Source organism: Moschus berezovskii, chromosome 27 (genome assembly GCF_049115385.1).
Source record: "Moschus berezovskii isolate FMDL1 chromosome 27, NW_MosBer_1.0, whole genome shotgun sequence".
NCBI lineage: Eukaryota > Metazoa > Chordata > Mammalia > Artiodactyla > Moschidae > Moschus > Moschus berezovskii.
In genome coordinates this window covers 39855939-39882237 of record NC_142486.1, presented here as the reverse complement: position 1 = coordinate 39882237, position 26299 = coordinate 39855939, and the positions used below count along the sequence as shown (strand labels likewise).

The following is a 26299-nucleotide window of genomic DNA, read 5'->3' as shown; positions in this document are numbered from 1 at the left end:
CACCCATTCTCAATGCCTGAGTCCAGCCTGCCAGGACCTGGCCGGCCGCGACCGTTTTCCAGGGAAGTGCTTGAGGAGAAATCCGGCATCCAGCACCCCTCCCTGCCCTCCCTTCCCCAAAGAGCCTGGGTTCCAGATTGAAGCTTTCATTCACTCAGCAATCTTTATTCAGTTCTTGGTGGGGAGGGGATGGCCTCCTTTCCTATGTTCCTGCCCCTTCCACCTCAGGCCTCTGTGTCCTCTGTTGAGGGGAGGTCCTGGTGCCCAGAGGCCTGGTCTGGAGGAAAAGCAGGGGAGCTGGTCCTTTCGTGGGAATGCTGCTCTCCCTTGTTCAGGGGAAGAAGGAAGTGGTGGGGGGGCAGGGGCACTGCTCCCCAGATCTCAGAGCTCCATCATGTCCCCAGCTGGGGAAGCAGGGTAGTGGGGGGAGGGAGTGTCCCCCAGCCTCAGCAGCCGGAGAGCCTCAGGGATCAGGTTCCCAGGGTAGCGCCAGAGAAGCAGCTCAGAGCAAGGGCTTCTGGAAGAGGAAATAACAGGGCATAGGGGCAGAGGCTGGCCTGGCAGAGCCATGCCCCACCTGGTCCAGGTCCCCAGGGGCTCCTGGACTGCTGGCACCTTCCAAGGAGCCAAGTAGGGAAACAACAGAGGTTGGCGAGAAGCTAAAAATAGCAGAGTGAGGCAGAGCCTGGAAATGGGCTCCCAGGACTGGGTATGATCCCCTGGAAGGCCCAGCCGGCGGACGGTGGATGGTGCCTACCTGAGTGGGGGCAGAGCTGGGGGGAACGCCCTGGGGGGGCTGCAGTAAGGGTGGTCATTGTGCAGGCTGAGTCGAGAGAAGTGGGTGGCCATGTTCTCCTCGGACAGGAACTGCTTGCGCAGGGGCTCCCTGGGGAGAGACGGGGAGGCAGGCAGGCTGGGATTCAGAGGAGAGGTAGCCTGATGGGGACCTGAGGTGATGGAGGACTTGGTGGGAGTCCCTCCCTGCCCCCAAACTCACTGCTCCTCCTCCAGGCGCCGCTTGGTGCTCATGGGCACAGCTCCTCGGAGAGGGGAGCTGGGAAGAAAAGAGAGCTAGGAGCACCCCACCCTCTTGGCGCCATCCCCAGGATCTGCCCGCCTGAGCCTGCAGCGTCAGCCAGCAGCCCCCCGGCCCATGCCTGTCGCTGACGTCTAAGTCACCCTCTCTCCCAGACCATCCAGGAGCCTGCCTCGGAGGTCTCCAACCTTGTCTCAGCTTATGCCCAAGCCCTGCCGATAAGCCCCACCGCGTGTCATCCTGCAGACCTGCTCTGAGGCCCCAGCCAAAGCTCCTGGGACCCTGGGCCGGGCCCACCCAGGGCCCCCCCACACACCTCGCGTCCAGGCCTCCAGAAGCCCCCGAGGCGGCCCGCGGGTCGCGCTGGGCCCGACCCTGGGGTCCTCGCTCCAGGGGTTGCTGCAGGATCATTGGGGTTCGGGGTCCTGCGGGCAGAGGGGTGGGATCCAGGCGGCAGGGGCGGAGCCTTTGAGGGCGTGACCTAGCGCGTGGGGCGTGGCTTTAGGCGCGCGCGCGGCCAGGTTCTGCGCAGGCGCGGAAGGAGAACCGCACGGGGCTAGAAGGAGGGTCTGCTCAGCGGGGTGGGGGAGGGGACCCGGCGTAGCGGCGTTGCGGTGGGCGCCACTTGGTGTTGAGGTGTCTTCTTGGTGGTCACCTCTGCTCCTGGGACTCGGGGTACGCGGTGGCCGCCTTCACGCCGGGCCGGCCAACGGTATCTGGGAGGTGAGGAACCGCGAAGGGGAGGCGCCCACTGGCACTTCCGGACTCGTGAGGTTGCGTTGCGCGCGGAGCACTCTGGGACTTTTAGTTCTCGAGATGGAGCGAGCGGCGCAGCCAGCGGTACCTCTGGGTCAGGTGAGGGGGCGATGCGCAGTGCCTTCTGGGATTTGTAGTCCACGCCTGGCTCCGAAGTGGCTGGGCAGGGAGTCGTGCCCTGAGCCTTGTTTTGCGCGGGTTGTTGGTGGGACTCGGATTCTGACCCGGGGGAGGGAGGATAACCCAGAAATACCTCAGGGGCCTAATGTGAAAGTCACAGGATGCGGATGAGAAGTCAGTACGTTTTTCTGTATTGGAGTAATAGAGTAGTTTTTTAAGCGGTTTCTGAGCGTAGACAGAAACTGTGACGCTACTCACAGTAGCTCATCCAATCATGACAAAACCTTCCGTGAGCTCCATTTGACAGTTAAGGAAACCGGGAGGAGAGGCTGAGTCTTTGCTCAGATTTCCACTAGGCATCACGCCTCAGCTCTCCCCTTCCTCACCTCCCTGGAGCCGCCCCTGGGACTTACATGGGCAAGGCCCACTTGGTGGGCTGTCTCAAAGGAGAACTGGGTGGTGGGAGGCCCGACTGCTGCCGGGAAAGCAGGAAGGGGTGTGTGGATCAGAGGTCCCAGATGCCCCAGCCTGCCTTCATCCAGCCTCTCTCCACAGATGGAAGTGTTTCAGGCCCTGCAGCGGCTGCACATGACTATATTCTCCCAGAGCGTCTCACCCTGTGGGAAGTTCTTGGCAGCTGGCAACAATTATGGACAGATAGCTATCTTTAGGTACCCTTGCCCCTGCTCCCCACTGTCCATGAGCTCTGGTGCTTGGCCCTCTGGGGGGCTAATGCCCCCTTCTTCTGACACTCAGGCCCCTCTCCCCTTTCCCTTCAGCTTGTCTGCTGCTTTGAGCTCCGAGGCCAAAGAAGAAAGTAAGAAGCCCATGGTGACCTTCCAAGGTGGGTGCAGGCATTGAGTCTGGCTTGCGAGACCCCAGGGTGGATGACAGGAGCAGGACAAGGTCACTCAGGTTTTGTGTTTCCATGTAGCCCATGATGGGCCCGTCTACAGCATGGTCTCCACTGATCGACATCTGCTGAGTGCTGGGGATGGGGAGGTGAAGGCCTGGCTTTGGGCGGAGATCCTTAAGAAGGTGAGTGTGGAGCTGGGGGAAGGGTGAGGTATCCAGACCCAGAGAAAGCCTTTGAGGTCACCCAGTGCATGGGGTCACAGAGTCGGACACGACTCAGCAATTGTACAAGCGTTTCTCTCCATGAAGGGCTGTAAGGAGCTGTGGCGTCGTCAGCCCCCATACAGGTGAGCCAGGCCCTGTGAGCAGAGGGCACCTGGGGGTGAAGGTGCCACCTCACCAGAGTTGACTCTGCTTTCCTTCCCCCAGGACCAGCCTGGAAGTACCTGAGATCAATGCTCTGCTTCTCATGCCCAAGGTTCAAACCCTTTGTAAATTCGGGGCTCTTCCCTGTCCTGTTTTTGGCCCAGATTTTGATCCTTCCCCTCTCCCTGGCCTGACTTGACCCTGACTTCTGGCTCCATCCCGCCTTTCAGGAGAATTTGCTTATCCTGGGAGGGGGAGACTGTCAGCTGCATGCGATGGACCTTGAGACAGGGACCTTCATGGTGAGAGAACAGGGCCGAGGGAGTGGGGGCAACAGCGTTCCTCCTGGGTCTTGTCCTGACACTACTCTCCCTGCAGTGGGCCCTCCGGGGCCACACGGACTACATCCACTGCTTGGCACTGCGGGAGCGGAGCCCTGAGGTGCTGTCGGGTGGAGAGGATGGGGCCGTGCGGCTTTGGGGTAAGGGAGTGTTGCATTGGAGGGAAAGCTGGTGGTGAGGGAGGCTGGGGCGAGGAGGGTACCTCTCGCGGTTCTTCCTCCGCAGACCTGCGCACGGCCAAGGAGGTCCAGACCATCGAGGTCTATAAGCATGAGGTGAGGGCACACCCCACACTCTGTCCTCCCTTCTTCCTTCCTGGGCATCTCCAATGTCTTCATCTTCCACTCTGTTCTCCTCCTCCCTCCCAGGAGTGCTCGAGGCCCCACAATGGGCGCTGGATCGGCTGTTTGGCAACTGACTCGGACTGGATGGTGAGCCAGGCGGCGTGCAGGCTGGGGCGGTGCCCGGGCCCTGTCTGGCTGAGGGCCCGTGTCTCACGGCAACTGGGGACCCCCACCTTTCTGTCCAGGTCTGCGGAGGAGGCCCAGCGCTCACCCTCTGGCACCTCCGATCCTCCACACCCACCACCGTCTTCCCCATGCGGGCGCCACAGAAGCACGTCACCTTCTACCAGGACCTGGTGAGGCCCTAGGTCTTGTTTCTGCCATCCCTGTCCCGCTCCACCTCCAGCCCTGAACTCTGAGCCCCCTCCCTGTTTTCCACAGATTCTATCAGCTGGACAGGGCCGCTGTGTCAACCAGTGGCAGCTGAGTGGGGAGCTCAAGGCCCAAGTGCCTGGCTCCTCCCCGGGACTGCTAAGCCTCAGCCTCAACCAGCAACCAGCAGCCCCTGAGTGCAAGGTGGGTCTGGCCAGGGGTGGTGGGGACCCTGGGAGGCCAGGGTGTGGGGGCAGGTCAGTCACTTCCCTGTTGTTTCTAGGTCCTGACAGCCGCGGGCAACAGCTGCAGGGTGGACGTCTTCACTAATCTGGGCTATCGAGCTTTCTCTCTATCCTTCTGACCTCCAACAGCGTCTCCACCTCCACCTCAAGGGTCCACAGTGTTTTCTTTTTTTTTGTACAAATAAAATTAGTGTTTTTTTTTTTTTAATGTGCTTTCTTCCCAAGAATGGAGGCCAAGTCCATGTAATGATTTATATATTACTCTGTCTGATCTTCATACATAAATACCCACCCCCATCCCCGACCTGCAGCTGAGGGCCAGGGGGCTTAATGCCTGGAAAAGATAGATTTATATAGATTTGATAAACAGCTCGGCCACACGTGCCCTTGCCACCCATCTGGGGTCTCTGGCCCCTAAAGCTGGCCCCTGCTCCCAATGAGCCCTTGCCCAGCCTCCAAGGGAGGGGAGGGCACCAGCCGCCTTTGGCAGACAATCGGGACCCATCGCTCCCGATTGGGAGGAAAGTGAGCCAAGAGGGCAAAGCCAGCCCTTCCTGTTCCCGGCGCTCAGGTCCTTCGGAAGAGGGTGCTGAAGAAGCCGCCAGCGGGCCGGGGGCTCAGGCGCAGGGAGAAGCGCGTTGGGGCGGGGCGCGGGGCGGAGGCGGCCGCACTCAGCTCTTGCTGGCGTTGCGAGCGCAGCTGCTGGCCGATGACCACCTGCATGTCGTCCTGTGGGCGGGCCGGCGGGCGGGTCAGCATCCGGCCCCGCCCCCGCCGGCTCCTCCCCGTCGGCCCCGTGCGCCCCGCCCCTCACCTGCCAGGCCTCCAGCTCTTGCGTCAGCGCCACCTTCTGGCGGATGGTGCGAAGCAGCTCCCGGGAGAGGGAGTCCCGCTCCAGAGAAACGCGGCTGAGCTCCAGGGACAATTCCAGGACCCTGCAGGCGAGGGGCAAAGAACTGGTCCGAGGACGCTGGTGCTTCAGTGTGCAGGGGTGGTGGGGGGCTACTGGACCCAGGCGGGAGTTAGACCACTAATACGAAACCAGGAAAGTCAGAGGGCCACCGGATCAGAGTGGGGTTCCGACGCCCAGAAAGGCCAGTGTGTCCTGGGTGCCTGAGCCGCTCCCCGCCCGTGGGAGGTGGTGAATGGTTGCAGATGCTTACTTGTTCATGGCCTCGTTTCGGTCCGAGAGGGCGCTGCTTAAGGCCTCCTCGGGGTCCTGCACCCTCAGTTCCTTCTGCCTTTGCAGTTCCTCCCGCAGGGACTGTAGCTCTGCCTGCTGCAGCGCCATCTGCGGGCAGGGTAAAGTCCAGAGAGGCAGTTAGGCCCCTGGGTGTCCCAGCGCTTGCTCTTCCAGGCAGTCCAGACTCTAGTTCGCTGCCTTCCCGTACCTCCCACCTCCACCTGCCCCACAAACAACCCTGATGGTCCTGTGCTGGAGATGAATCTTCTGAGTGCCTAGTGGGGTGGGGTGGGTCAGGGTTAGATGGATGGTCTAAGCCTGTAGGAAGGATGCATGGAGATGGGACTTAAGGGGGAGTGTAGTTCAGTAAGTCTTCCTGGAGGAGGTGATATACAGGGTGGCTGTTGAAACTTGATGGCAAGTTTGTTGGGATGAAGGGGTATCCAGGTAGAGGGCAAAGGCTTGGCGGTGTAGATGGGAAAGAAAAACTGACATTGAGAGGGGCTTTGCATCCAATACTATGCTCCCCCCTACCTCAACCTGTAACCGGACCACTTCCTCTTCCTCTTCTCCCAGTATCTCTTCTGGGCTCAGGGATGCTCCCTTCCTGGGAGGCTCCAACGTCTCTTGGGGTAAACGCTGCTGGCTGGACGCTTCTTGGGTCTCCAGGGATAGAGTGGTCTGTTCACCAAAGAAATCGATCAGGGCAGTGTCAAACCTTCTAGGGACAAAAAAGGAGGGGCGGAGTCTGCAGCCCTCCGGGATGGTGAGTGTGGAGCCTGGAGGGCCGAGAGCTCACCAGAGCATCTCCGCTTCTGCCCGTGTTCTGGTTTTGGTCCTGGTGGTTGTCTAGGCTGTGGGCGAGCTCTAACTGCAGCGAGGCTCCCGAGAGGTCGGCATCCTGGAGGCGTGACTCCTCCTCCAGCTCCGAGACTCGGCGCTGCAGCCTCCGCAGCGCGCTCAGCGCCTCCTCAGTCTCGGAGCGCGCGCGTTCCAGCTGCGGCCGCAGAGCGAAAGCGTGAGCGTCAGCCGGATGCCCCCGCCGCCGGCCGACAGGGGGCGCCATCGCGCCGCGGGAGTCACGCATCCCCGCGCGTCCGCCCCGCCCAGCGCCGAAGTCGGCTCCCGCTCCCACAGCGCCAGGCGGCCGTGGGACCCGCCGTCCCCCTCGGCAGACGCCACTTGCCTCACCTATACAGCAGGGCCCCGACGAGCGCCCAGACTTCAAAGTCTCCCGTCACCCTCCGTCCAGTCCCGCCCCATCCGGTCACCTGGAAAAGCCCTGCCCCGTCCCTGACCAGGCCGGCCCACCTTCTTACTGAAGCTGTCACCCGGCACTGACTGATCCTCGTTTCTCAGCCAGGCGACCTGCTGAACGTCTCACACCCTTCCCGCAGCCATGCAGCATTACCACCCATCTCACAGATGGGGAAACTGAGGCTGGTGTCCCACAATAGTAGGAAGGGACCCTGGGATAAGAATCCCGGTAATCTGATCCCAAAGCAAGCGCAAGCTCCTACGATCTCAAACATCAAGGCATACTGCCTCCTTCCACTTCCTTTCCTCTGTTTTCACACCCAGACCTGGTCCAGGTCCCCATCACCTCCGACGGTGAACTCTCGCCTCGGCCCCATTCCTGGCCTCCAGCTGCTGGTCTCTAATGCATCCTAGAACCACCACCCCTGCTCAGTCTCTCCGTGGCTCCCACTGGCCCTTGTGCTAATGCCTTTGCCCTTCTGGCCCAGCTGCTAGGACTCCCAGTGAATCAACTCTGGGGTCTTCTCCCAGGAGGAACCGAGGCAGTGGCCCAGGCCCCCAGCCTGACGCGCCCACCCACCCTAGCCCTGCCAGTCACCTCCAGACTGTGCTCCCGCCTTTCCCGCCGCAGCAGCAACAACTCCTCATGGGTGGCCTGCAGCCTGCCCCGTCCCTTCTCCAGCTCCTCACGCAGACCTCTAATCTGGGCCTCCAGGTCCTGCCGGCGACTCTGGAGCATCTGATTCTGGGGAAAAGCCCATCAGAGCTAAGAATGGAAGGGCAAGCCCGGGCCTAGACAGCCCCTAGGCCAGCCTTCCCTGCTCAACAGACCCCTGGCCCCAACCGGCACTCACCTCCCCCTGCAGACTCTCCAGCCGTGTCCTCAGCTCTGCCCCAGCCAGGGTCTGAGCCTGGCACTGCCCTTGAAGACTGTCCAGTTCCCGCTGAAGCTCCTGCTCAGTCTGTGAGGCCTGGGGATGGGGTTGGGGGTTAACAGAGTCCTCAGCTGGCCCACACTGCAACAGGCCCAGCACGCCCACCCCCAGTCGTCCGCCCCTCCTTGCTGAGGGACCCAGGGTCAGGGCCGTCCAGCCTGGACCAGCGCGACCAACCCCACCAGAACCAGGCATCGCCCCCTCCTTGCCGAAGGACCCGGGATCAGGGTCGTCCCACCTGGGCCAGCTGCTGGCTGAGCCGGAGGTTCTGTTCGCCAAGTTCACTGAGGGCCCGAGCCCGCTCCCGGCCGCTGTCCTGCTGCTCAGAACGCTGCTCCCCAAGCTGGGCCCTAAGGGCCTCCACGTCCCTCTCCAGCTCCACTGCCCTGGCCTCCCACTCAGCTCCCCTGGCTGCCAGGCCCCGGCGCAGTTCATGGTTCTCCTGCTGCAGCTGCTGTGGGGCCAGGACAGAGGGGCGGAGACAGAGAGGGGACAGTGAGACTGGAGGGGACACAGTGAGACAGCCAGAGACCTAAGCGGGGTCGGAGGGGGTCTAAGGCAGGCCTGAGAGCCAGAAAAAGGACAGAGCTGAGGGGGAGCAGGCAGAGGGGGAAAGATGCAGCCTCGGACAGTAGAGGAGGCAGAGCAGCTATAGAGAGGTTTCTGGAGGGGCTGACCTTGGGCCTGAGGTGGGCGAGGCTCCCCAGTACCCACTCACCTCTGGCTGCCGCCGGGGCTTCTGGGCCCGAGGTTGCATGCGCCGTTTTTGGCGCCTGAGTCTGGCAGAATTGAAGCCCCGGCCCATGGCCTCACACAGCTGTGTGCTCTGGAGATTCCGCCTCTGCTCAACCCCTCTCCCCCAGCTCCTCCTGGCCAGCTCCCTCTAATTAATGCTGGGCAGCCGCACCCCGGCCCCACGCCTCTGCCCGCCCTCCCCCAGAACCTGTCTAACCAGCAGGGGGACGCTCCTGGCACACCCAGAGGACCAGCTTGGGGAGGCAGGCAAGTCAGAGGCCAGCGTCTGCCCCCTCACCCCTCTGTAGACTTTCCATGCAGGACGGTGATGCTAACCATAGCTGCTACGATGATTAACAAGCCCTCCTGCTAGGGCTTCACCTATATTATTGTATTTCCTCCATGGGAGTTAGAATCCTTTTGTTGCTATTTAGTCACCAAGTCATGTCCGACTCTTGCAACCCCATAGACTGTAGCCCGCCAGGCTCCTCTGTCCATGGAATTTCCCAAATGAGAATACTGGAGCGGGTTGCCATTTCATTCCCCAGGCGATCTTCCTGACCCAGGCATTTAACCCGCATATCCTACATTGGCAGGTGGATTCTTTACCGCTGAGCCACCAGGGAAGCCTTTAAAATCTTTAACATCTTCATTTTATAGATGAGGAAACTGGGCCTCAGAGAGGTTAAATGCCTTGCCCAAGGACACACAGTGAGTTATTAGAGCAGGGATTCTAACCCAGACAGCCAAATCCTTAACCAAATACTGTGGGCAGGTGGGGGTGGACAGCACAGCTCTAGGATTAAGCCCACCAGTCTGGGATGCTACTGTCCTATTGTTCTGGCCAATGCCCAGCTCTGCTTCTGCTTTGTGGTCAGGCAAGCTCCCTAACACCTCCAAGTCACATCCCTCCATCTAGCCATCCATCCATCTATTCATCCATCCAGTATTTCCTGAGCTTGCCCCATTTTGGGGTCTGGCTATCAGCAGTAAGTGAGACCACCAAATTCACTGCCTGAAACAGCTTAGAGTACAGAGGCAAATGAACACATTTGAACCAGGGAGTTTCAGAGAGGGGCACATTGAGGGCTCTAAAGAAACCCTGGGAAGTGATGAAGAGTGAGGTGCAGCGGGGGTTCCTTCAGGAGGAAGTGGTGTCTAAGTTGACTCCTACAGGGCAAGAAAGAAGAGGGCTACACCAAGGAACAGCAGGTGCAAAGGTCCTGAGGCAATAAGTGTGGGTTGCTCAGGGAACTGAAAAAAGGCCCCCTCAGAGGAGGGGCCACATGGCTGAGATGAGGTCAGGGGGGTCACTTAGGACGTTTAGGCCTTGGTGAGAATTTCTGGTTTCATTCTAAATGAGGGGGAGCTGTTGGGAGATTCTGGGCAAAGACTGAAATGATCTGATTTGCAATTTTTGAAGATTCCTTTGGCTACCCCGTGGAGAAGGAGCTCAAGGGGCAAGGTGGAAGCTGGGGACCAGTGAGGAGGCAGCTGCTGTGTCTGGAGCAGAGATGATGGCGCTGCAGCCAGCTTGGAGAGATGATGAGAAGTGAGTAGACTTGGTGTCTAGTTTCAAAAAAGAATCAACAGGACTTGCCAGTGTGGGAGGAGAGAGGCCGCGGAGATGCTCAGGCTGGGGCCCTGCAGTGGGAAGCTGGGGGCGGACTGCAGGTGATGGGATCATGGAATCCAGTGCCACTTATGTTGAGATGCCCATTAGGTAGTCAAGTGGGGAGGGTGTGGGCCCAACAACATGGATACAGGAGTCAGTGGTGTCCTGACTGTGTAGGAGGCCAGATGTGATGCCCAGGGTGAGGATGACCACAGCATGGGCAGAGGGAACTGTGCGTATCTCCCAGAGCTGAGTGAGAATTGACCAAGATCATGCATGGAAAGTGCTTAGCCCAGAGCCAGACAGGGAGACAGTGCCCAGGATCTGTTGGCTGGGGTTTGTGCAATACTGCTGAGGAGCCAGACCCAAGGTCCAGAGAGAGCCAGCAGCTTGCCCAAGGTCACACAGCCTAGCAGAGATCTGGACTCGGGTCCTGCCTTGCCCTTGGAGCCTGTGTTCTGTTCTCTGCAGTGGGCAGCCTGTGGGACTTTTTTAGTTCCCCGATCAGGGACGGAACCTGCATCCCTGCATTGGAAACAGTACCAAACGCTGGACCACCAGGATTGTCCCGGAGCCCATGTTCTTAACCATTGGGCAATACTTCCAGGGAGACTGGTCCCAGCCTGGACTGCTGTTCCAGAGGCAACCCCCCGCCCCGCTTTTGTCCCTCTGCACCCCCCCCACCCCGGTCCCTGCCCCCTGTGCTCCACCCCCCAGCCCTGCCCTCTGCTGCCAGCTCACTTCCTCACGCTCAGCGTGCTGGGTGCTCAGCGTGTCCAGCTGCCGCTGCAGCTCCTCATTGCGCTCCAGAAGCATCTTGCCGAGCTCTGCTGCCAATAGTAGGTCTTTCTCCTTCTGCTGCAGCTGCAAGGCCAGGTCCTCTGGCTCCTCAGGCCCTGGGCCCCCTCCCAGGAATGAGTCCCGCCGCTCCAGCACGAAGGGGAAGAAGCCCTCATCACCGTTGGGGGAGGCGCCCCCCGAGAGCAGCCCAGCCGGAAAGCTGGGCCCTTCTGGGGAGTTCATGGCACCGGCAGCGTCTGTAGGGGCAGGTAGGGCTGTGAGGAGGAGTGGCGACAGGACTCCTCCTCTGCAACCCAAAGGGGTTCGCCCCCCGCTGGCCAAGACACAGCTCTCTTGAAATTCTTCACCTGCCACTGGCCCTCTGAGTCTTCCGGGCCAAGAAGGGTTAATGATCTGTGTCTTGTCCGCCCCATTCCGTTAATGTCCCCAGGGTAAACTGAGGCAGGGAGAAGCAGGAAGAGAACTGCCCGGGCTCCTGCCTCTGGTGGACGGTTTCTGTCCCCCGGGAACTTGTCGCAGTGCTCCAGGACCACGGCCCAGCCCAGCCTCCGGCCCCCCACTTCCCCTTCCCCAGGCCCCAGCTGTTTTGGTTCGCCAGCTGGGAAACTCTGCCCCGAACCCGGGTACTTGGGACTCAGGACTCAAGAGATAAATCCAGCCTCTTCTCCCAAGAATCCAGGGCCTTAGGAAGGTAGGTGTCCTGACCTCTCCCCACTAGAAGCCCAGCCCCGCCCCTTCCAGAAGCCCAGGCCCAGGTTCCCGGGCCCCCAGGGCCCCCTGGCCCTTGTCCCCCTATTTCTCAGGTCCCCGTCTCTCAAGGTACCCAGACCCGGTACCCAGACCCTCAGCCCGCCCCTTCTGGACTGCTGGCCCAGGCCCCCCAGTTCCCAGCCACCCAGGGCGAGGGAACAGGTTATGCCTGTGCGGGCACTGCAGCCTGGCCACTCCAGGTTTCTGTTTACTTCCCGCCCGGCCCTGGGGATGGGAGCCTGGCGGCGCTCCCCTAGGGCCTCCAGGAGCCACAGTTCAAGGGTTCTGGGGGTCAGGACGGAGGGGACCCACGGACTTCCCTGGACTTTTCCCCATGTTAGCCCCCACCAGCATGCCTGGGGCTCCCCCACCCACTGTGAGCGCGCGCGAGCGCACACGCACGCACACACACACACACACCTGACCTTTCCCTTCCTCCTCTCGGCAGGTGTCAAACCCCAGGCCTCTCCGCAGGACCCAGGCATCCGCGGTCTTCCCAGCTCAACTGCCCCCGAACGGACCGGGGGTCTCCCCGACGTGGCGCCTGCGGGTCCGCCCGCTCTGGGACTCGGGGGCATCCCGCCTCTTCGCCCCTCCCCGCACTGAGCTACCAGCTCTTAGCACCTCCACCCGGGCGTCGGGGCCACCAGCCTCTCGACCCCCAACCAGCCACAGCCTTCCCGCCTTCCTTCCTGCCCGCTGCCGGGTTTCCCGGCCCCCACAGTCCTGCGCGGCCGCCCCTGCCCGCCCCATCGACCCGCGCCCGCTCGCCCCGGCGCGGTCCGCCCGAAGCTCAAAAGGGCCCCTGTCCTCGCGCCCCCTCGGCTCTCACCCGACGGCGCCGGGCTGCCTCCGAGGTCCCCGCGGCCCCGCTCCCCTCTTCCGGGGGCGGCGCCAGCTGCACCGCCCGCACAGGTGAGGGGCGGGGCCACGGGGCGCCCCCTGGTGGCCGGAATGGCCAGGTGGGGCGTGAAGAAAGGCGACTCCACCCAGGTCAGGGCCGCTGACCCATCTTGCTGCCACCGAAAACAGGGCCCATTAATTGAGCACCTGCTGTGTGCACACCCTACACTGAACATAGACGTCGGTTTCCTTTCCCCTCACAACTGCCCTGTGAGATAAGGACATTATTAGCGACAGCAACAAATCTAGCGGGCATTAAGCACTCTGCTAAGAAAGCTCTTATTTACTTTCATGACATCCTCATGAAGCAGGAACTACCATTATCCCCGTTTTACAGATGAGGAAACTGAGGCCTGGCAAGGATCTAGCTTGCTTGGGGGGGTCATATGGACAGGTGAACGTGAGCAGCACAGGTGTGACTTCTTAGGCTGATTCCCATGTGGCAGGTGAGGACGGCTGAAGTGACTTGCCCATAACCACATCTTAGCCTGTGCTCCTCCCAACCTGAGGTTATCGGCTCCCAGGCTGCAGAGTCAGGGGCAGAGGATGGGGTGAGGAGACTGGGAGGACCCATGGCTGGGTTCCAGGGTCGAGCCCAGGGCAGCCTGGGGCTTGCGGGCAATGCCCCTGCCATGGCCTGGTGGCTTCTCGAGAGTCTCCTCAGACTTCCAGGGCTCCCTGGGTCCCTGTGAAAGGGACTCCTGGCCTAGTGAGTGGGGACAGACGGAGGGCTGGGAGCAGTGGTGTGTTGGTAACTCTTTAATAACAAGCTATCGGGGAAAAGAGAAAGCTTGACTTGTTAATTCTGCCCATTTCTGTGCTATAAATACTCCCTCCAAGGCCGATTACCTTTTTTTTTTTCTTTCTTTCTTTCTTTTGGCAGCACTGGGAAACATGTGGATCAGGGACTGAACACATGCTCCTTGCAGTCGAAGCACGATTCTTTTTTCAAATTTATTTACTTTGGTTGCACTGGGTCTTTGTTGTTGCGAAGAGCAGGGCTGCTCCTCATTGTGGTGCACAGGCTTCTCATTGCGGTGGCTTCTCTTGTTGCAGAGCATGGTCTCTAGGGACATGGTCTTCAGTAGTTGCAGCACACAGGCTCAAAAGTTGTCACACACGGGCTTAGTTACTCCAGGGCAGTTAGAATCTTCCCAGACCAGGGATCGAACCCGTGTCCTCTGCGTTGGCATGCAGATTCTTATCCACTGTTCCATCAGGGAAGTCCTAGGAGTGTGATTCTCAACTATTGTACCACCAGGGAAAGTCCCAAGGCTGATTTCAAGCTACTGACATGACATCTTTGAATGTGGAGATGGGCAAGACGTCCATATCAGCTTTTCCCAGCCAGTACTGGCTGGGTCCCCTGCCCCTCTGAATGTGGGTGTGTCAGGGTTTCTGAGCCTTAGAGGACTGGGGTCCTGTCTGGCTAAGTCTTAGAAAAACAGGAGGAAGATGGGAGCTGGGACTCCTGACTTGTGGGGAATTGGATGTGAGGGCCGGTTCCAGGCTGGCACTCCTGCATCCTGGGCTGGGACTCCTGCGTCCTGGGTTGGAGCAGGGTTTCCTGCCATCATAGAGCAGGGGCACCACCAGTTTCATCGCAAAGTGGTCTGTGGGCTGCCTCGCCTGGTAAAGCCACCACATTCTTCCACAGCACCTGTGTGACAGCCTGGTGGGCATCAGCAGGCTGGAGGCAGCCCAACCTTGCCTCTGTGCTGCTGCCCGACTCCCTCCAAACGCCAGGCTCATCCAGGGCTCCATGTATACCACACCCACACTCAGCATGCCTTCTCTGAGCCCCCGTTCCACCGGGCAGGGGCTGGGATCCCCTGGAGACAAAGTCATGAAGGTCCTCCTGCTAGGAGGTTCACAGTCCACCCCAGGAGGTCGGAGGAGGCGTAGACCTGTGTAAACCAGAAATGAACCAATGAAACAACACACCACAGAGCGTAGCTCACAGGTGCTGGCACTGCACGGCTTCAGTCTAGATCCCAGACTGGCTGCATCTCAGCTGTGTGTGTGAGTCATTCAGCTGCCCTCAGTTTCCCCATCTGTAGAATGGGGGTGATCACAGTCCCCAGCTAATGGAGTTCTGACTGTTAAATGAGGGTGAAGGTAAGGTACGAGCACTTAGGCTGCGCTGGCGCTCAGCGGAGCCACAGCAGTGACTCACCACATGTGTTAATGTTACAGTCCTCACAGCAGCCCTGTGAGGTCATGACCATTCACAGTTTACCAGCTCAGGGAGGCAAAGTGATTTGTCTGTGCCTGCACAACCAGCGCTTCATCCCAGCTTGCCTGCCTCCGAGCCAAGGTCATTCTTGGGGCATTTGAATCTGGCCTCCAGGCTCCTTGCTGATTCCAGGTGAAGATGGAGAAGAGGGACAGAGTGGCCCCAGGGAAGCCCTAGCGATACTGGGACAGGTTCAGATAAAAGAAGGGAAGATATCCAGTCCTCTGGTCTCCAGGCGGCCCTCAAGCAAGCCCGCCTCCTTTAGCCTCCAAGCCTGGGCTTGGCTCTGAATGCTTTCCCCGACCCTCCCCACCGCCTGATGTGCGCCTAGTATTCCACATCTTAGCATTTCCTCCTTGGCATTTCCTCCTTGGGAAGCCTCTGCTGGCCTCACAAAGACTCCGCTGGGCGGGGGAAGCCAGCAGAATGCTCCACCCCCTCCATCAAGGCAACCAGGGGGTTGGTGCACTTCCAGACCTGGGCACCTCCCGGTGTTTTCAACATATGCAAAGCCTATGAACAATAAGCAGTATTGTTTGGGGGCCTTTAAAAACCTTCCTATAAAATGCTTTACACTGAATACATTGTTCTGAAACTTGCTTTTTTCATTTAGCTAGCTATTTCCAAGTTATTTTTTTTCCTCAACTTAAAAAAAAATTACTTTTTATTGATGGGTATTCATTTCCTCTGGGCTTCCCAGGTGGTGCCGTGGTAAAGAATCCGCCTGCCAGTGCAGGATACACAAGAGACGTGGGTTCAATCCCTGGGTTGGGAAGATCCTCTGGAGGAGGGCATGGCAACCCTCTCCAGTATTCCTGCCTGGGAAATTCCACAGACAGAGGAGCCTGGTGGGCTATAGACCATGAGGATATAAAGAACTGGACACGACTGAGAGTTGGTGATGGATAGGGAGGCCTGGCGTGCTGAGGTTCATGGGGTCGCAAAGAGTCGGACACGACTGAGCAACTGAACAGAACTGAACTGAGCACACATACATGTTCATTTCCCAGGGCTTCTCTAACAAATGACCACAAACTGGATGGCTCAAATAACAGGAACAAATTGTTTCATAGTTCTTGGGGTCAGTTGTGGGCAGGGCTGGCTCCTCCTGGAGCCTCTGTCGGCGGCTTCTCTCTCAGCTCTATGGTCCAGTACTCAGAGCTCCCCAGGCTCCTTCTGCAGGGCTTATCCCCTGGCAACCACTGATCAGCTTGACTTTGCCTCTCCCAGAGTCAACTGAAAAACTAGTCACAACCTTAGACAGTTATTTTATTTGGTGGGAAGCTTAGGGACTCTGAGCCCGGGAGACAGCGCTTCAGGTAGCCCTGAGAGACTGCTCTGAGGAGGTGAGAGAGGGAGTCAGGCTATAAACAAGCTTGCAACAAAGCAGGCAGGTGGTCTGAACATCAACTATTATTGTTAAGTAAAGAAAACCAAAGATCATGTTAAGGAATTTAGCATTCATCTATGTCTGGTCCCATCACTTCATGGGAAATAGATGGAAAAACAGTGGAAACAGTGTCAGACTTTATTTTTTGGGGCTCCAAAATCACTGCAGATGCTGATTGCAGCCATGAAATTAAAAGACGCTTACTCCTTGGAAGGAAAGTTATGACCAACCTTGATAGTATATTAAAAAGCAGAGACATTACTTTGCCAACCAAGGTCCGTCTAGTCAAGGCAATGGTTTTTCCCGTGGTCATGTATGGATGTGAGAGTTGGACTGTGAAGAAAGCTGATCGCCGAAGAATCGATGCTTTTGAACTGTGGTGTTGGAGAAGACTCTTGAGAGTCCCTTATACTGCAAGGAGATCCAGCCAGTCCATTCTAAAGGAGATCAGTCCTGGGTGTTCATTGGAAGGACTGATGCTAAAGCTGAAACTGCAATACTTTGGCCACCTCATGTGACGAGTTGACTCACTGGAAAAGACTCTGATGCTGGGAAAGGTAGGGGGCGGGAGGAGAAGGGGACGACAGAGAATGAGATGGCTGGATGGCATCACCGACTCTGTGGACATGAGTTTGAGTGTACTCCGGGAGTTGGTGATGGACAGGGAGGCATGGCGTGCTGTGATTCATGGGGTCGCGGAGAGTCGGACACGACTGAGCGACTGAACTGAACTGAACTGATGTATGGGAAGATGCAAGTGAAAGAAAGTGAATGAATGTGTTTAGTTGCTCAGTCCTGCCAGGCTCCTCTGTTCATGGAATTCTCCAGGCAAGAATACTGGAGTGGGTTGCCGCTCCCTTCTCCAGGGGATCTTCCTGACCCAGGGATTGAACCTGAGTCTCCTGCAATGCAGGCAAGTTCTTTACTGTCTGAGCCACCAGGAGAGCCCCAAGTGTCTGGGATTATTGAAGTCATTCCTTTCACGTGCATCTCAGCTTTCTGGGACTAGCATCCTGCATTTTTACAGAGGTATCCGTCTCTTCTTGAATTCCCTCAGGGCACACTGGAGGGCTGTAATCACTCCTGACTGTGACATCCTTAAGTTCCACGTGTAGGGAGTGGCGCCACCTTTTGGCATGGCTCGGAAATTCAGATCTGGAAGGTGGGAATTATGGATAGCTGGGACATTTCTTGCCCACTGGTACCGCAGGAAGTATTTCATTTCACACCAGAATGCTCTCTGAATGAAATTGATCGCAGCGAGGCGGCAGTGAGCAGTGGGGTGAAAGGAGATCTTAATTCCCTGTCCAGGAGCTGAACCTGAGAAGCTGGATGAGAGAGAACCATCAGTCTTAGCCACAGGACCGGCAAGGGCTGGAGGCTAAAAGCTATTTTTCCTGGATCTTTGCCCCCATTGAAAAATGCACTTGTCACAGAGGCAGAAATTGTAAATGCAGGTACGAAGTTTATTATTGGAGATACCGCAAAACGACAAGTGGGTGCGCACCCAGAGAAATGGTTTGCTTAGTTAAGCCAGAAGCAAGGCAGGGATGGACTCCCAGAGAGGAAGGGTGGGAGTGTCCCCCCCAGTGAGAAGGAGTGCAGAAGACAGGTGGTTAAGCTGCTTATACTGGACAGTTCTTCCGGATCTTTGTCTTCCTTCAGGCCAACTATCTGATTCTTTTATCCACACCTGACCTACCCTGGGACACTCCCCTGGGTGTGCACACACCCCTCAGCCAAGATGGATCTCAAAGTGAAGGCTGCTGGGAGAAGCAAGACTCATTATGGCCTGCCGTTAGCCCTTGACTTTTGACCCACAAGGAGTCTTTCTGCACATGTGTCAAGTCTCCCTTGTCCCAAAAGACGGGCAAGCAGAGATACCTTAATCCTTTACGCAAACAGGCTTCTGTCCCTCTTTGCCCTCACCTTGACTATTGCCATGATTATTATCTTAAGAGACAAACACTATTATCTACAAGAGACAAACATTGGCTATTTACCCTGTTTCTGTTGTTACTTCCATTTCTGAGGGCAAACAGGAGGCTAAATGTAAATGCCTTAGCTGGAGCCCACCTATCTCTTGTCTCAAGAAATGCTAACAGTTGTAAGTAGCCAGCCTGAAGCCCACTTCTTGGTGCCCCAAGAGATGCCAGCAGGAGGCCAGTTGTGAATCTCCTGCCTCAGAATCGCGTCTGATGTGCAGTCTTTGGTGCCTGGCTGTTCTGACCCAGCATAACGCTGCTGAGATTCACCCATGTTGTGCATATCAGTGGAATCAACAGAGCTGAGGACTTCCCTGGTGGGCCAGGGGCAAAGACTCTGAGCTCCCGATGCACAGGGATCTAAATCCCACATGCTGTAACTAAAGATCCCGCATGATGAAACTAAGCGTTCACATCTTGAATGTCTCAACGAAGAGTTGGCACACCGCAGGAAGATCATAGATACCGCATATGGCAACAAAGACCCGGGTGGCTCAGATGCTAAAGAATCTGCCTGCAATGCGGGAAACCTGGGGTTCAATCTCTGGGTCGGGAAGATCCCCAGGAGAAGGAAATGGCAACCCACTCCAGTGTTCTTGCCTAGAGAATTCCATGGACAGAGGAGCCTGGCAGGCTGCAGGGTCACAAAGAGTCGGACACAATTGAGCAACTAACACACACACACAGGACAATTACAGGAATGACACAACAAATACCCTCCACTTGGCTCCCAGTGGTGGCCGTTTTGTCGCACTGACTTTCTCTCTCTCTCTTACAGGACACACACTTGCAAACATTTTGCTAAGCATCAGCTGCTTCGGCTTGCCTCTCTGAGGACGCAGATACCCCACTGCGGAACCATGTACCTTTATCACATGTGATCAGCTGACCGTTTCTCTTTAGTCTCTTTTCATCAACAACACTCCCCCTGCCTTCTTATGTGTCTTTTGGGACATTGACTTTGTGGGGAAGAATTCAAGCAGCTGTTTTCCAGAATGTTCTCAGACTTATCCAGGAAGATGTATTTAGATTTAGTTTGTACTTAACAGCTGTAAGGTATTTCATCCAATGTTTATGCCCCAGTTTATTTCTCCGCTCGCCTATCAATGAGCACTTAGTCTCCTGGCACTTTTTCCAAGTTATAAACAGTGTTTTAATGCAGATCCACATCATTGTACACAGATTTCCGTGGACTCTTGGGTGGAAATTTTATGCTGTGGTTCATCTAGTTCTGAAATCAGTGGCGGGAGGTGTTCTAGTGACCTCTTGCTGGGTAGTAACTATTCCACCATTTAGAGGGTTGGAACAACAATTTAGTTTTCTCTCTCACCGTTCTGAGGGTAGGCTGGCTTCTGCTGGAGTCTCATTTGGTTGCAGGGAAGACGGTGGCGGGGCCAGAGTCAGATGGTGTCTCAGCTCCCACATCTGGCGCCAGGGCTGGCTGGCTGGGTCAGCTGGGGTCAGACAGTATTTCTTTCTGGATGCAGCCTTTGCACGTGGCCGCCTGAATTTCCTCCTAGGGAGGTTATCCTTGACTAGAGGCAGCTGACTTCCCCAAAATGAGGTTCCAAGAAACCAGAGCAGGAGCTGCGAGGCTTCTTCTTTTATTTTTTTAATTCATTCACTTATCTTTGGCTGTGCTGGATCTTCGCTGCTTTGCACTGGGCTGCTCTCCATTACGGAGTGCAGGCTTCTCCTGTGTCCCGGCCACAGGACACAGGCTTCAGCAGTTGCAGCTCTCCAGCTCTAGAGGGCGGGCTCAGTAGCGGTGGAGCACAGACTAAGCTGCCCTGCGGCACGTGGAGTCTTCCTGGGAAAGGGAGCTAACCTGGCTCTCCTACATTGGCAGGTGGATTCTCAACCACGGGACCACCAGGGAAGTCCTGAAGTTCCCAGAACCGGCACTTCTACAGCAAGCTTCTGGTCAGACAAGGCACTGAGTCAGCCCAGGTTCAAGGGGAAAGGAGTAAATTCTGCCTCTCCGCGGGAGTAGAATTTGCGCTCATTTTTTTAGGCTCCTTCGGCTTTAGTGAATATGACCCAACTGGTTTCCAAGGGGTAGGTATTGATTTACACTCTGTAATCAAAAGTCTAACACCATTTCTGATGTTTGTTGATGGCCTAAAACAGCCTTCTTCTTTCTCGTCCCACATCTGGACAAACTAATAAGAAGGCCCTGATGCCCGCTCCCATGCACAGGAGAGAAATTTAATCCAGGAGCGCTCTGGCCAGAGTGGAGGGGCCCTCAGCCCAGCCTCTCCCTCTGACCACAGCAAAGGCCCCTCATAGCTCTCTCGAGCCATTTCAGACCTGCTGGGGCACATGCCCTATCCCTCCAGGAAGCCTCACTATGTGAGTCACCAGTCTCATCCCGTTCTCTTGTTATGTGTGGACTCATCAATCTTCACATCTGAACCACATTTAGTTTTAAATGTATTTTTGCTTATTTATTTGGGTCTTAGTTGCAGCACACAGGATCTTCAGTTGCGACTTGTGAACTCTTAGTTGCAGTATGTAGGATTTAGTTCCCTGGCCAGGGGTTGAACCCAGGCCCCCTGCATTGGGAGCGTGGCGTCTTAGCTACTGAACCCCCTGCGGAAGTCCCCTGAACCAAATTTTGTGTGGAAGGTCTGATCCCATTACAGAGCAACCATGAAACATACTCTTATAAGCAGAGTGTGAGTTTCATCTGGCCCAAACCTAGCGAATACAAGGCTTTTTAATTTTTGCCAATCTGATGATGGACATGGTATGAAACTTATTTATCAGTTTCTGCTCTCAGTTTCTGGTGCAAAGCTCCTAAACCCCTTGTTAATAACGAGGCTAGGAGGGATGAGACTTTTGTCAGTGAAGTGGATTTTGCTGGAACTCACAGAAACAGGTGGGTCAGGAAGAGAAAGGATGACAGGGCAGGGGGTGCAGAGATTCTGGCTCCTGGTGGCCACGTGGTCACCCACAGTCTGGAGAAGCAGCTGTGCTGCACTCAGATTGTTGGTTTTGTTGTTTAGTCGCTCAGTCGTGTCCGATTCTTTGTGACCCCATGAACTGAAGCTTCCAGGCTCCTCTGTCCATGGGATGTCCCAGGCAGGAATACTGGACTGGGTTGCCATGCCCTCCTCCAGGAGATCTTCCTGACCCAGGGATCAACCCCGTGTCTCCTGCATTGGGAGGTGGGTTCTCTAACACTGAGCCACCAGGGAAGCCCACTGTACTCAAGTACTGAAAAGTAACAGCTGGCAACAGAACTTAGGAATGGATCCAGCTCCCAGGGAGTTGGTTTAAGGGAGGCAGAAAGAAATGAAAACTAATAAGAAAAAGGCAAACTATTAATATTCTGTCAGTTATTATTGTTATCTGTAATAGCTAGAAGGAAAGTAAAAGAGAGTACTGGCTGGAACCATGGTACTGGGCAGATTTTGGTGAATCTGAGGTGTAACCACTAGTCTAACGCCAGCCACAGAGGGAAGAGTCACACTGGGACAACTGGTAAGTACCTCTGAGACCTCGAGTCACCAGGAAGGGAGTCAGGGTGCGGGGAAGGGTAAACCCAAGGAGCTACTGAAAGCAGGGGGACAGCCTGCAGGGGACTTCTCATTTTGTGTATCCTTATCCTCACCTTCTTGAAGATCCTTTACTGAAATGGATGGTGAGAATCACTAGCTTAGGGGCCATTCCCTGGTTCTGAATCTGCAGAGTGTTGAGGGCATGTTTGAGTTGGGATACACAGCTCAACATGAAGCAATCACAGATGGTTTTACGGGATCCAGCCCTTCAGGAGGTTATTTCCGAGGGAACAGCCAGCCTGGTAAACTAGATAAAAGCCCCCATAAGGTCTAATTTCCCTGAGAAGGAGAACTCTCCATCTCCTCCCATAAACACCAAAAGGAACACTCCAGATGAAGCAGGTGATAACGCGCTATGCTAGCCACCTGGGATGACCTGGAGGGACTTTGGGATGACCTGGAGGGACTTCCCTGGTGGTCTAGTGGCTAAGACTCCACGTTCCCAATGCAGGGGGTCCAGGTTCGATCTTTGGTGGGGGAACTAGATCCCACACGTTCCAACTAAAAGATCCCCTGCACCGCCATTAAGACCTGGTGCGGCCAAATACACAGATATTAAATATAAAGTGACCTGGATGTTCACCCACTGAGGCTGCCCCTCATTAGGGTCACAGTACATGCTGTGGTTGGGGTGGCCCTTCTGCATGAGTACCTCAGATAACCTGACTGCTGCCAAAACCAAAGGACAGTTCAGAAAGCGTTATGAACTTGTGGTCCCAGCTCCCCCTTCTGGGTCTTACTAAAAAAGGAGATCAATCCTGGGTGTTCATTGGAAGGACTGATGCTAAAGCTGAAACTCCAATACTTTGGCCACCTCATGTGACGAGTTGACTCACTGGAAAAGACTGATGCTGGGAGGGATTGGGGGCAGGAGGAGAAGGGGACAACAGAGAATGAGATGGCTGGATGGCATCACCGACTTGATGGAGATGAGTTTGAGTGAACTCCGGGAGTTGGTGATGGACAGGGAGGCCTGGCGTGCTGTGGTTCATGGGGTCGCAAAGGGTCAGACACGACTGAGCGACTGAACTGAACTGAAAGAGAAAACATCAGGCTAATTAACAAGAAGGTGGGGAAAGGCAGAGTAGAGAATCAAGAGACAGATCTCAGCAAGTGAACAATTTTTAAAGAGTTATTAAAAATAAGGTGAATAAAGCGAATATCGAGAGAGGGACTTCCCTGGTGACCCAGAAACTAAGATCCATGCTTCCAGTGCAGGAGGCACAGGTTTCAACCCTGGTTGAGATCCCTGCATGTGGCCAGAAAAAAAAAAAAAAAAATTGGGGAAGCTAGCAACCTGGGGAGAAGGCAGACTTGTGTCCCAGAACTCTCTCTGAAGTTCTGCTTGGCCATGCAAGTTTCGAAAGAGAAAAACGGAAAGTAATCTCAGCTAATCATTGATCGCCATCTCCCTTTGCAGGCAGCCTTGTAACCTTTCTTTAGATGTTATCTTGTTCACACAATTTCTTTGGGAGATTACTGAAGCGGAAGCTAAGGAAGAGATCTAGCTATCTGTTAATTCCTTTTTCTTCATCTCTATTTCTTTGATCTAAAGAAAGAAACAGGTTAGGCAAAGTATCGTGTGAGCAAAAGATTTGAAAAGTGGGCTTGGGCCGGAGGTTAGTTACAATACGGCTTTGCTAAAGTGACAAGACAAAAGGGACCTCCTGCAGAGAGCTCTTTCCTGCAAAAAAAAACAAAAAACCTCTTTTCCTGCAAAAAGTTGCTTACAAATCCCCACTCTTGGACATCACTCCATTTCCAGGGCATCATGGGCAAAGGTCTGTCTCCTACAACTTTCTCCTGCTGACATAGGGTGTCTATTCTTAGAGTGGAATATGTAGACATGGGTCTGGAGCATCTCTGCTGACAATTTTAGTTGCCCGCTGCTTACACATATGGGCAGAGCAAGCTACAGTTATTTTGATGCCCACAAAGATACAGACTATTATGAGCAAGAGTGTTAATCCCATCCTCTTGGGGCCAGTTCTTGGAGTGATGCTCACTGTGAATTCAGTACTGCTCAAGGTGGCACAGCTTATGTCACGGCTGCCATCTGGTCATCATTCAGTTAGCCTTTCCCCCCGGGAGCAGTTACAGTATCTGTAAAACAACTCAGGAATATGCATCTGACACTGAAACTTTCTGTGATTCTATTATCTGGATCATTAACTGCTTGAGCCTGCTCTTGCGTGACTCAGGGAGTCTCGGGAGGCTTCAGCTTTCCTTTTCTCCTTCGACTGTGCCGGGTCTTCTAGTTGCGGTACGTGGGATCTCATTCTCGGACCAGGGATCAAACTTGGATGACTTCAGCTTTTCTATAAACAAGAGGCAGGGGGCATGGAAGGACCTTTGTACTTGGGGTGGAGGGGTACCACAGCGTTCTGCTCAGTTTCAATTCCTCCCTTCTGCCTCCCCGCAACCAACCAACTGCTTTCTATCCCAGTAAATGGGTTTGCATTTGCTAAACATAAAAAGAATCATATAGTTCTCCAAAGATTAACCTTTTTTTCTTATTGTGGTATAATACACGTATGTAAAATTTATCATATTGACCATTTTTAAGTGTAGAGGTCAGCGGTATTAAATACAGTCATAATGCTGTGCAGAAATGAGCACCCTCATTCCCACAACTCCTTTCAGCTTATAAAACTGAAACTCTGTCCCCATTAAACATAGACTACCCCTTCTCCCCACTCTTGGCCTCTGGCAGTCACCACTGTACTTCCTGTCTTTGTGAATTTGACAACTCTAAGTACCACATATTCAGTTCAGTCTCGAATCACAGCATGCCAGGCCTCCCTGTCCATCACCAACTCCTGGAGTTCACTCAAACTCATGTCCATCAAGTCGGTGATGCAATCCAGCCATCTCATTCTCTGTCATCCCCTTCTCCTCCTGCCCCCAAACCCTCCCAGCATCAGAGTCTTTTCCAGTGAGTCAACTCTTCGCATGAGGTGGCCAAAGTATTGGAGCTTCAGCTTTAGCATCATATTAGTGGAACTGTATAGGATTTGTCTGCCATTAAGTCTTTCTCAGGGCTTCCCAGGTGACACTAGTGGTAAAGAACCCACCTGCCAATGCAAGAGATAAAGAAACGTGGGTTCGATCCCTGGGTCAGGAAGATCCCCTGGAGGAGGGCACTGCAACCCACTCCAGTGTTCTTGCCTGGAGAATCCCATGGACAGAGGAGCCTGGCAGGCTACAGCCCATGGGATTGCAAAGAATCAGACGGGACTTAGCACGCACGCACACACACAAGTCTTCCAGGGACAGTTTTCTGTCGATATGTTTTTCCTTTGAACTGGCCGTGTTTCCTGTCTCTTTGTTTGCCCTGTGATTTTTGTTGAACACCGGACATTTAAATCTAATAATGTGGTAACTCTGAAAATCAGATTCTCTCCCTTCCCTAGGGTTTGTTGGTTTTTGTCGTTGTTTGGGAGCTTTTTTATTTTTATTTTTTTAATGTTATAGGCTGTCTCTGACTGAAGTGTGAACTTTATATGTTCTTAGGTCTTTTCTGAGCCTTGGGCACACGCAGTCACTTTCCAATTTTCCCCACGGATGTAGGGTTTCTTTTTTTTTTTAACGTCCTCTTATTTAGTGTCTGACTCCCGGAAGGGTAAAATTGAAAAAAGGCGGTGAAAAAGGGGTCCGGCCCTTTAAATCCTCACTTGGGAGGGGGGCGGTGGCTGCAGCAGGGGGCAGGGGCTGCAAGAATGACTTCTGCCCCCTCTGTCTGCACCTTGGTGATAAGCTATCAGAGCCCAGATCCCCCATCCCTGGAGGGCCGGGTTGTTTCTGCTCATGGGCCTTTCTGCAAGCCTTCCAGATGGGGGATGGGTAGCTGCTACCAGACTCAGAGCTGATGGGGATGCCCATTTAGGGTCGGAGGCTTCCGCTTGAAGTTGGAAGCCTTCAGGGTTCAGAACAGTTCCATCAGAGAGACTCTGCCCTGCAGTTGCTGTCCAGGTGGGGAGACAGATTCCTGGTGCTTCCTGCATCACCATCTTCCAGAATCTTCTTTGATCCAAAGCCTTTTGCACAAGAGTGGGAAACAGTTGGGGAGTGAAGAAGGGAAGTTCCCAGCACTTCTGGACATAGGAGCCTCGCTCACTGTGGTACCAAAACTCTGTGTATGAAGCCCTGACTTGGCTGCAATTAGATTGAGAGAACAGAGCACAGAATGACAAGAGTTCATGAGATTATGAAAGGTAGGATGTTTTAACAGGCTTTATGTAAGTTGTGTCTCCTCTACCTAACGTTTCATGGGAATGAATATTATGTCCTACTGGGCACATTTCCCCTACCTGGTGTCATAAACTCCAAACCTATAGATGAAATCACAGGGTCTATGGAATTAAGGTAAAAGTTCTACTAGTTGGAATTCTACTAATTGGAATATTCAATCAGACTTTCTGTGAAGTGCCTCTTTTACCTGAGTGCAATTGTGGGATTGAAATTAAAAGATTTCAGTGAAATTTTAATTTCCATGAAATTAAAAGACACTTGCTCCTTGGAAGAAAAGCTATGACCAACCTAGACAACATATTAAAAAGCAGAGACATTAC

At 55.0% G+C, this 26299-nt stretch overlaps 3 protein-coding genes across 11 annotated transcripts; 1 reads left to right on the top strand and 2 right to left on the bottom strand.

Annotated features, from left to right (window-relative positions):
- Positions 1-137: 137 nt before the first annotated feature.
- Positions 138-1485, bottom strand: HCFC1R1 (host cell factor C1 regulator 1). 3 transcript variants are annotated; one of them, XM_055409294.2, is made up of 4 exons: positions 1353-1485; positions 998-1054; positions 758-913; positions 138-517 (listed from the first exon to the last, which is right to left on the bottom strand). In XM_055409294.2, the coding sequence occupies exons 1-4, from the start codon at positions 1445-1447 to the stop codon at positions 382-384; spliced, it is 444 nt and encodes a 147-aa protein (XP_055265269.1). In that variant the 5' UTR covers positions 1448-1485; the 3' UTR covers positions 138-381. The 3 variants fall into 3 exon arrangements, with proteins under 3 accessions (XP_055265269.1, XP_055265270.1, XP_055265271.1); XM_055409295.2 differs by having other exon boundaries at positions 758-886; XM_055409296.2 differs by lacking the exon at positions 998-1054 and having other exon boundaries at positions 758-886.
- A 141-nt stretch (positions 1486-1626) lies between these two features.
- Positions 1627-4578, top strand: THOC6 (THO complex subunit 6). 3 transcript variants are annotated; one of them, XM_088832828.1, is made up of 13 exons: positions 1627-1759; positions 2468-2583; positions 2692-2756; positions 2847-2950; positions 3077-3114; positions 3197-3245; positions 3364-3435; positions 3512-3614; positions 3700-3749; positions 3843-3905; positions 4004-4114; positions 4200-4334; positions 4414-4578. In XM_088832828.1, the coding sequence occupies exons 2-13, from the start codon at positions 2468-2470 to the stop codon at positions 4492-4494; spliced, it is 987 nt and encodes a 328-aa protein (XP_088688954.1). In that variant the 5' UTR covers positions 1627-1759; the 3' UTR covers positions 4495-4578. The 3 variants fall into 3 exon arrangements, with proteins under 3 accessions (XP_088688954.1, XP_088688955.1, XP_055265267.1); XM_055409292.2 differs by having other exon boundaries at positions 1759-1891; XM_088832829.1 differs by lacking the exon at positions 2468-2583 and having other exon boundaries at positions 1754-1891.
- A 40-nt stretch (positions 4579-4618) lies between these two features.
- On the bottom strand, positions 4619-12608 carry BICDL2 (BICD family like cargo adaptor 2). Of its 5 annotated transcripts, XM_088832827.1 has the most exons (11): positions 12484-12608; positions 10842-11137; positions 8469-8567; positions 7989-8204; positions 7670-7786; positions 7414-7560; positions 6358-6555; positions 6093-6239; positions 5539-5666; positions 5190-5310; positions 4619-5104 (listed from the first exon to the last, which is right to left on the bottom strand). In XM_088832827.1, the coding sequence occupies exons 2-11, from the start codon at positions 11121-11123 to the stop codon at positions 4943-4945; spliced, it is 1617 nt and encodes a 538-aa protein (XP_088688953.1). In that variant the 5' UTR covers positions 11124-11137; positions 12484-12608; the 3' UTR covers positions 4619-4942. The 5 variants fall into 5 exon arrangements, with proteins under 5 accessions (XP_088688953.1, XP_088688952.1, XP_055265261.1 ...); XM_088832826.1 differs by lacking the exon at positions 8469-8567 and having other exon boundaries at positions 4621-5104; positions 7989-8201; XM_055409286.2 differs by lacking the exon at positions 8469-8567 and having other exon boundaries at positions 4623-5104.
- Between the last annotated feature and the right edge of the window lie 13691 nt (positions 12609-26299).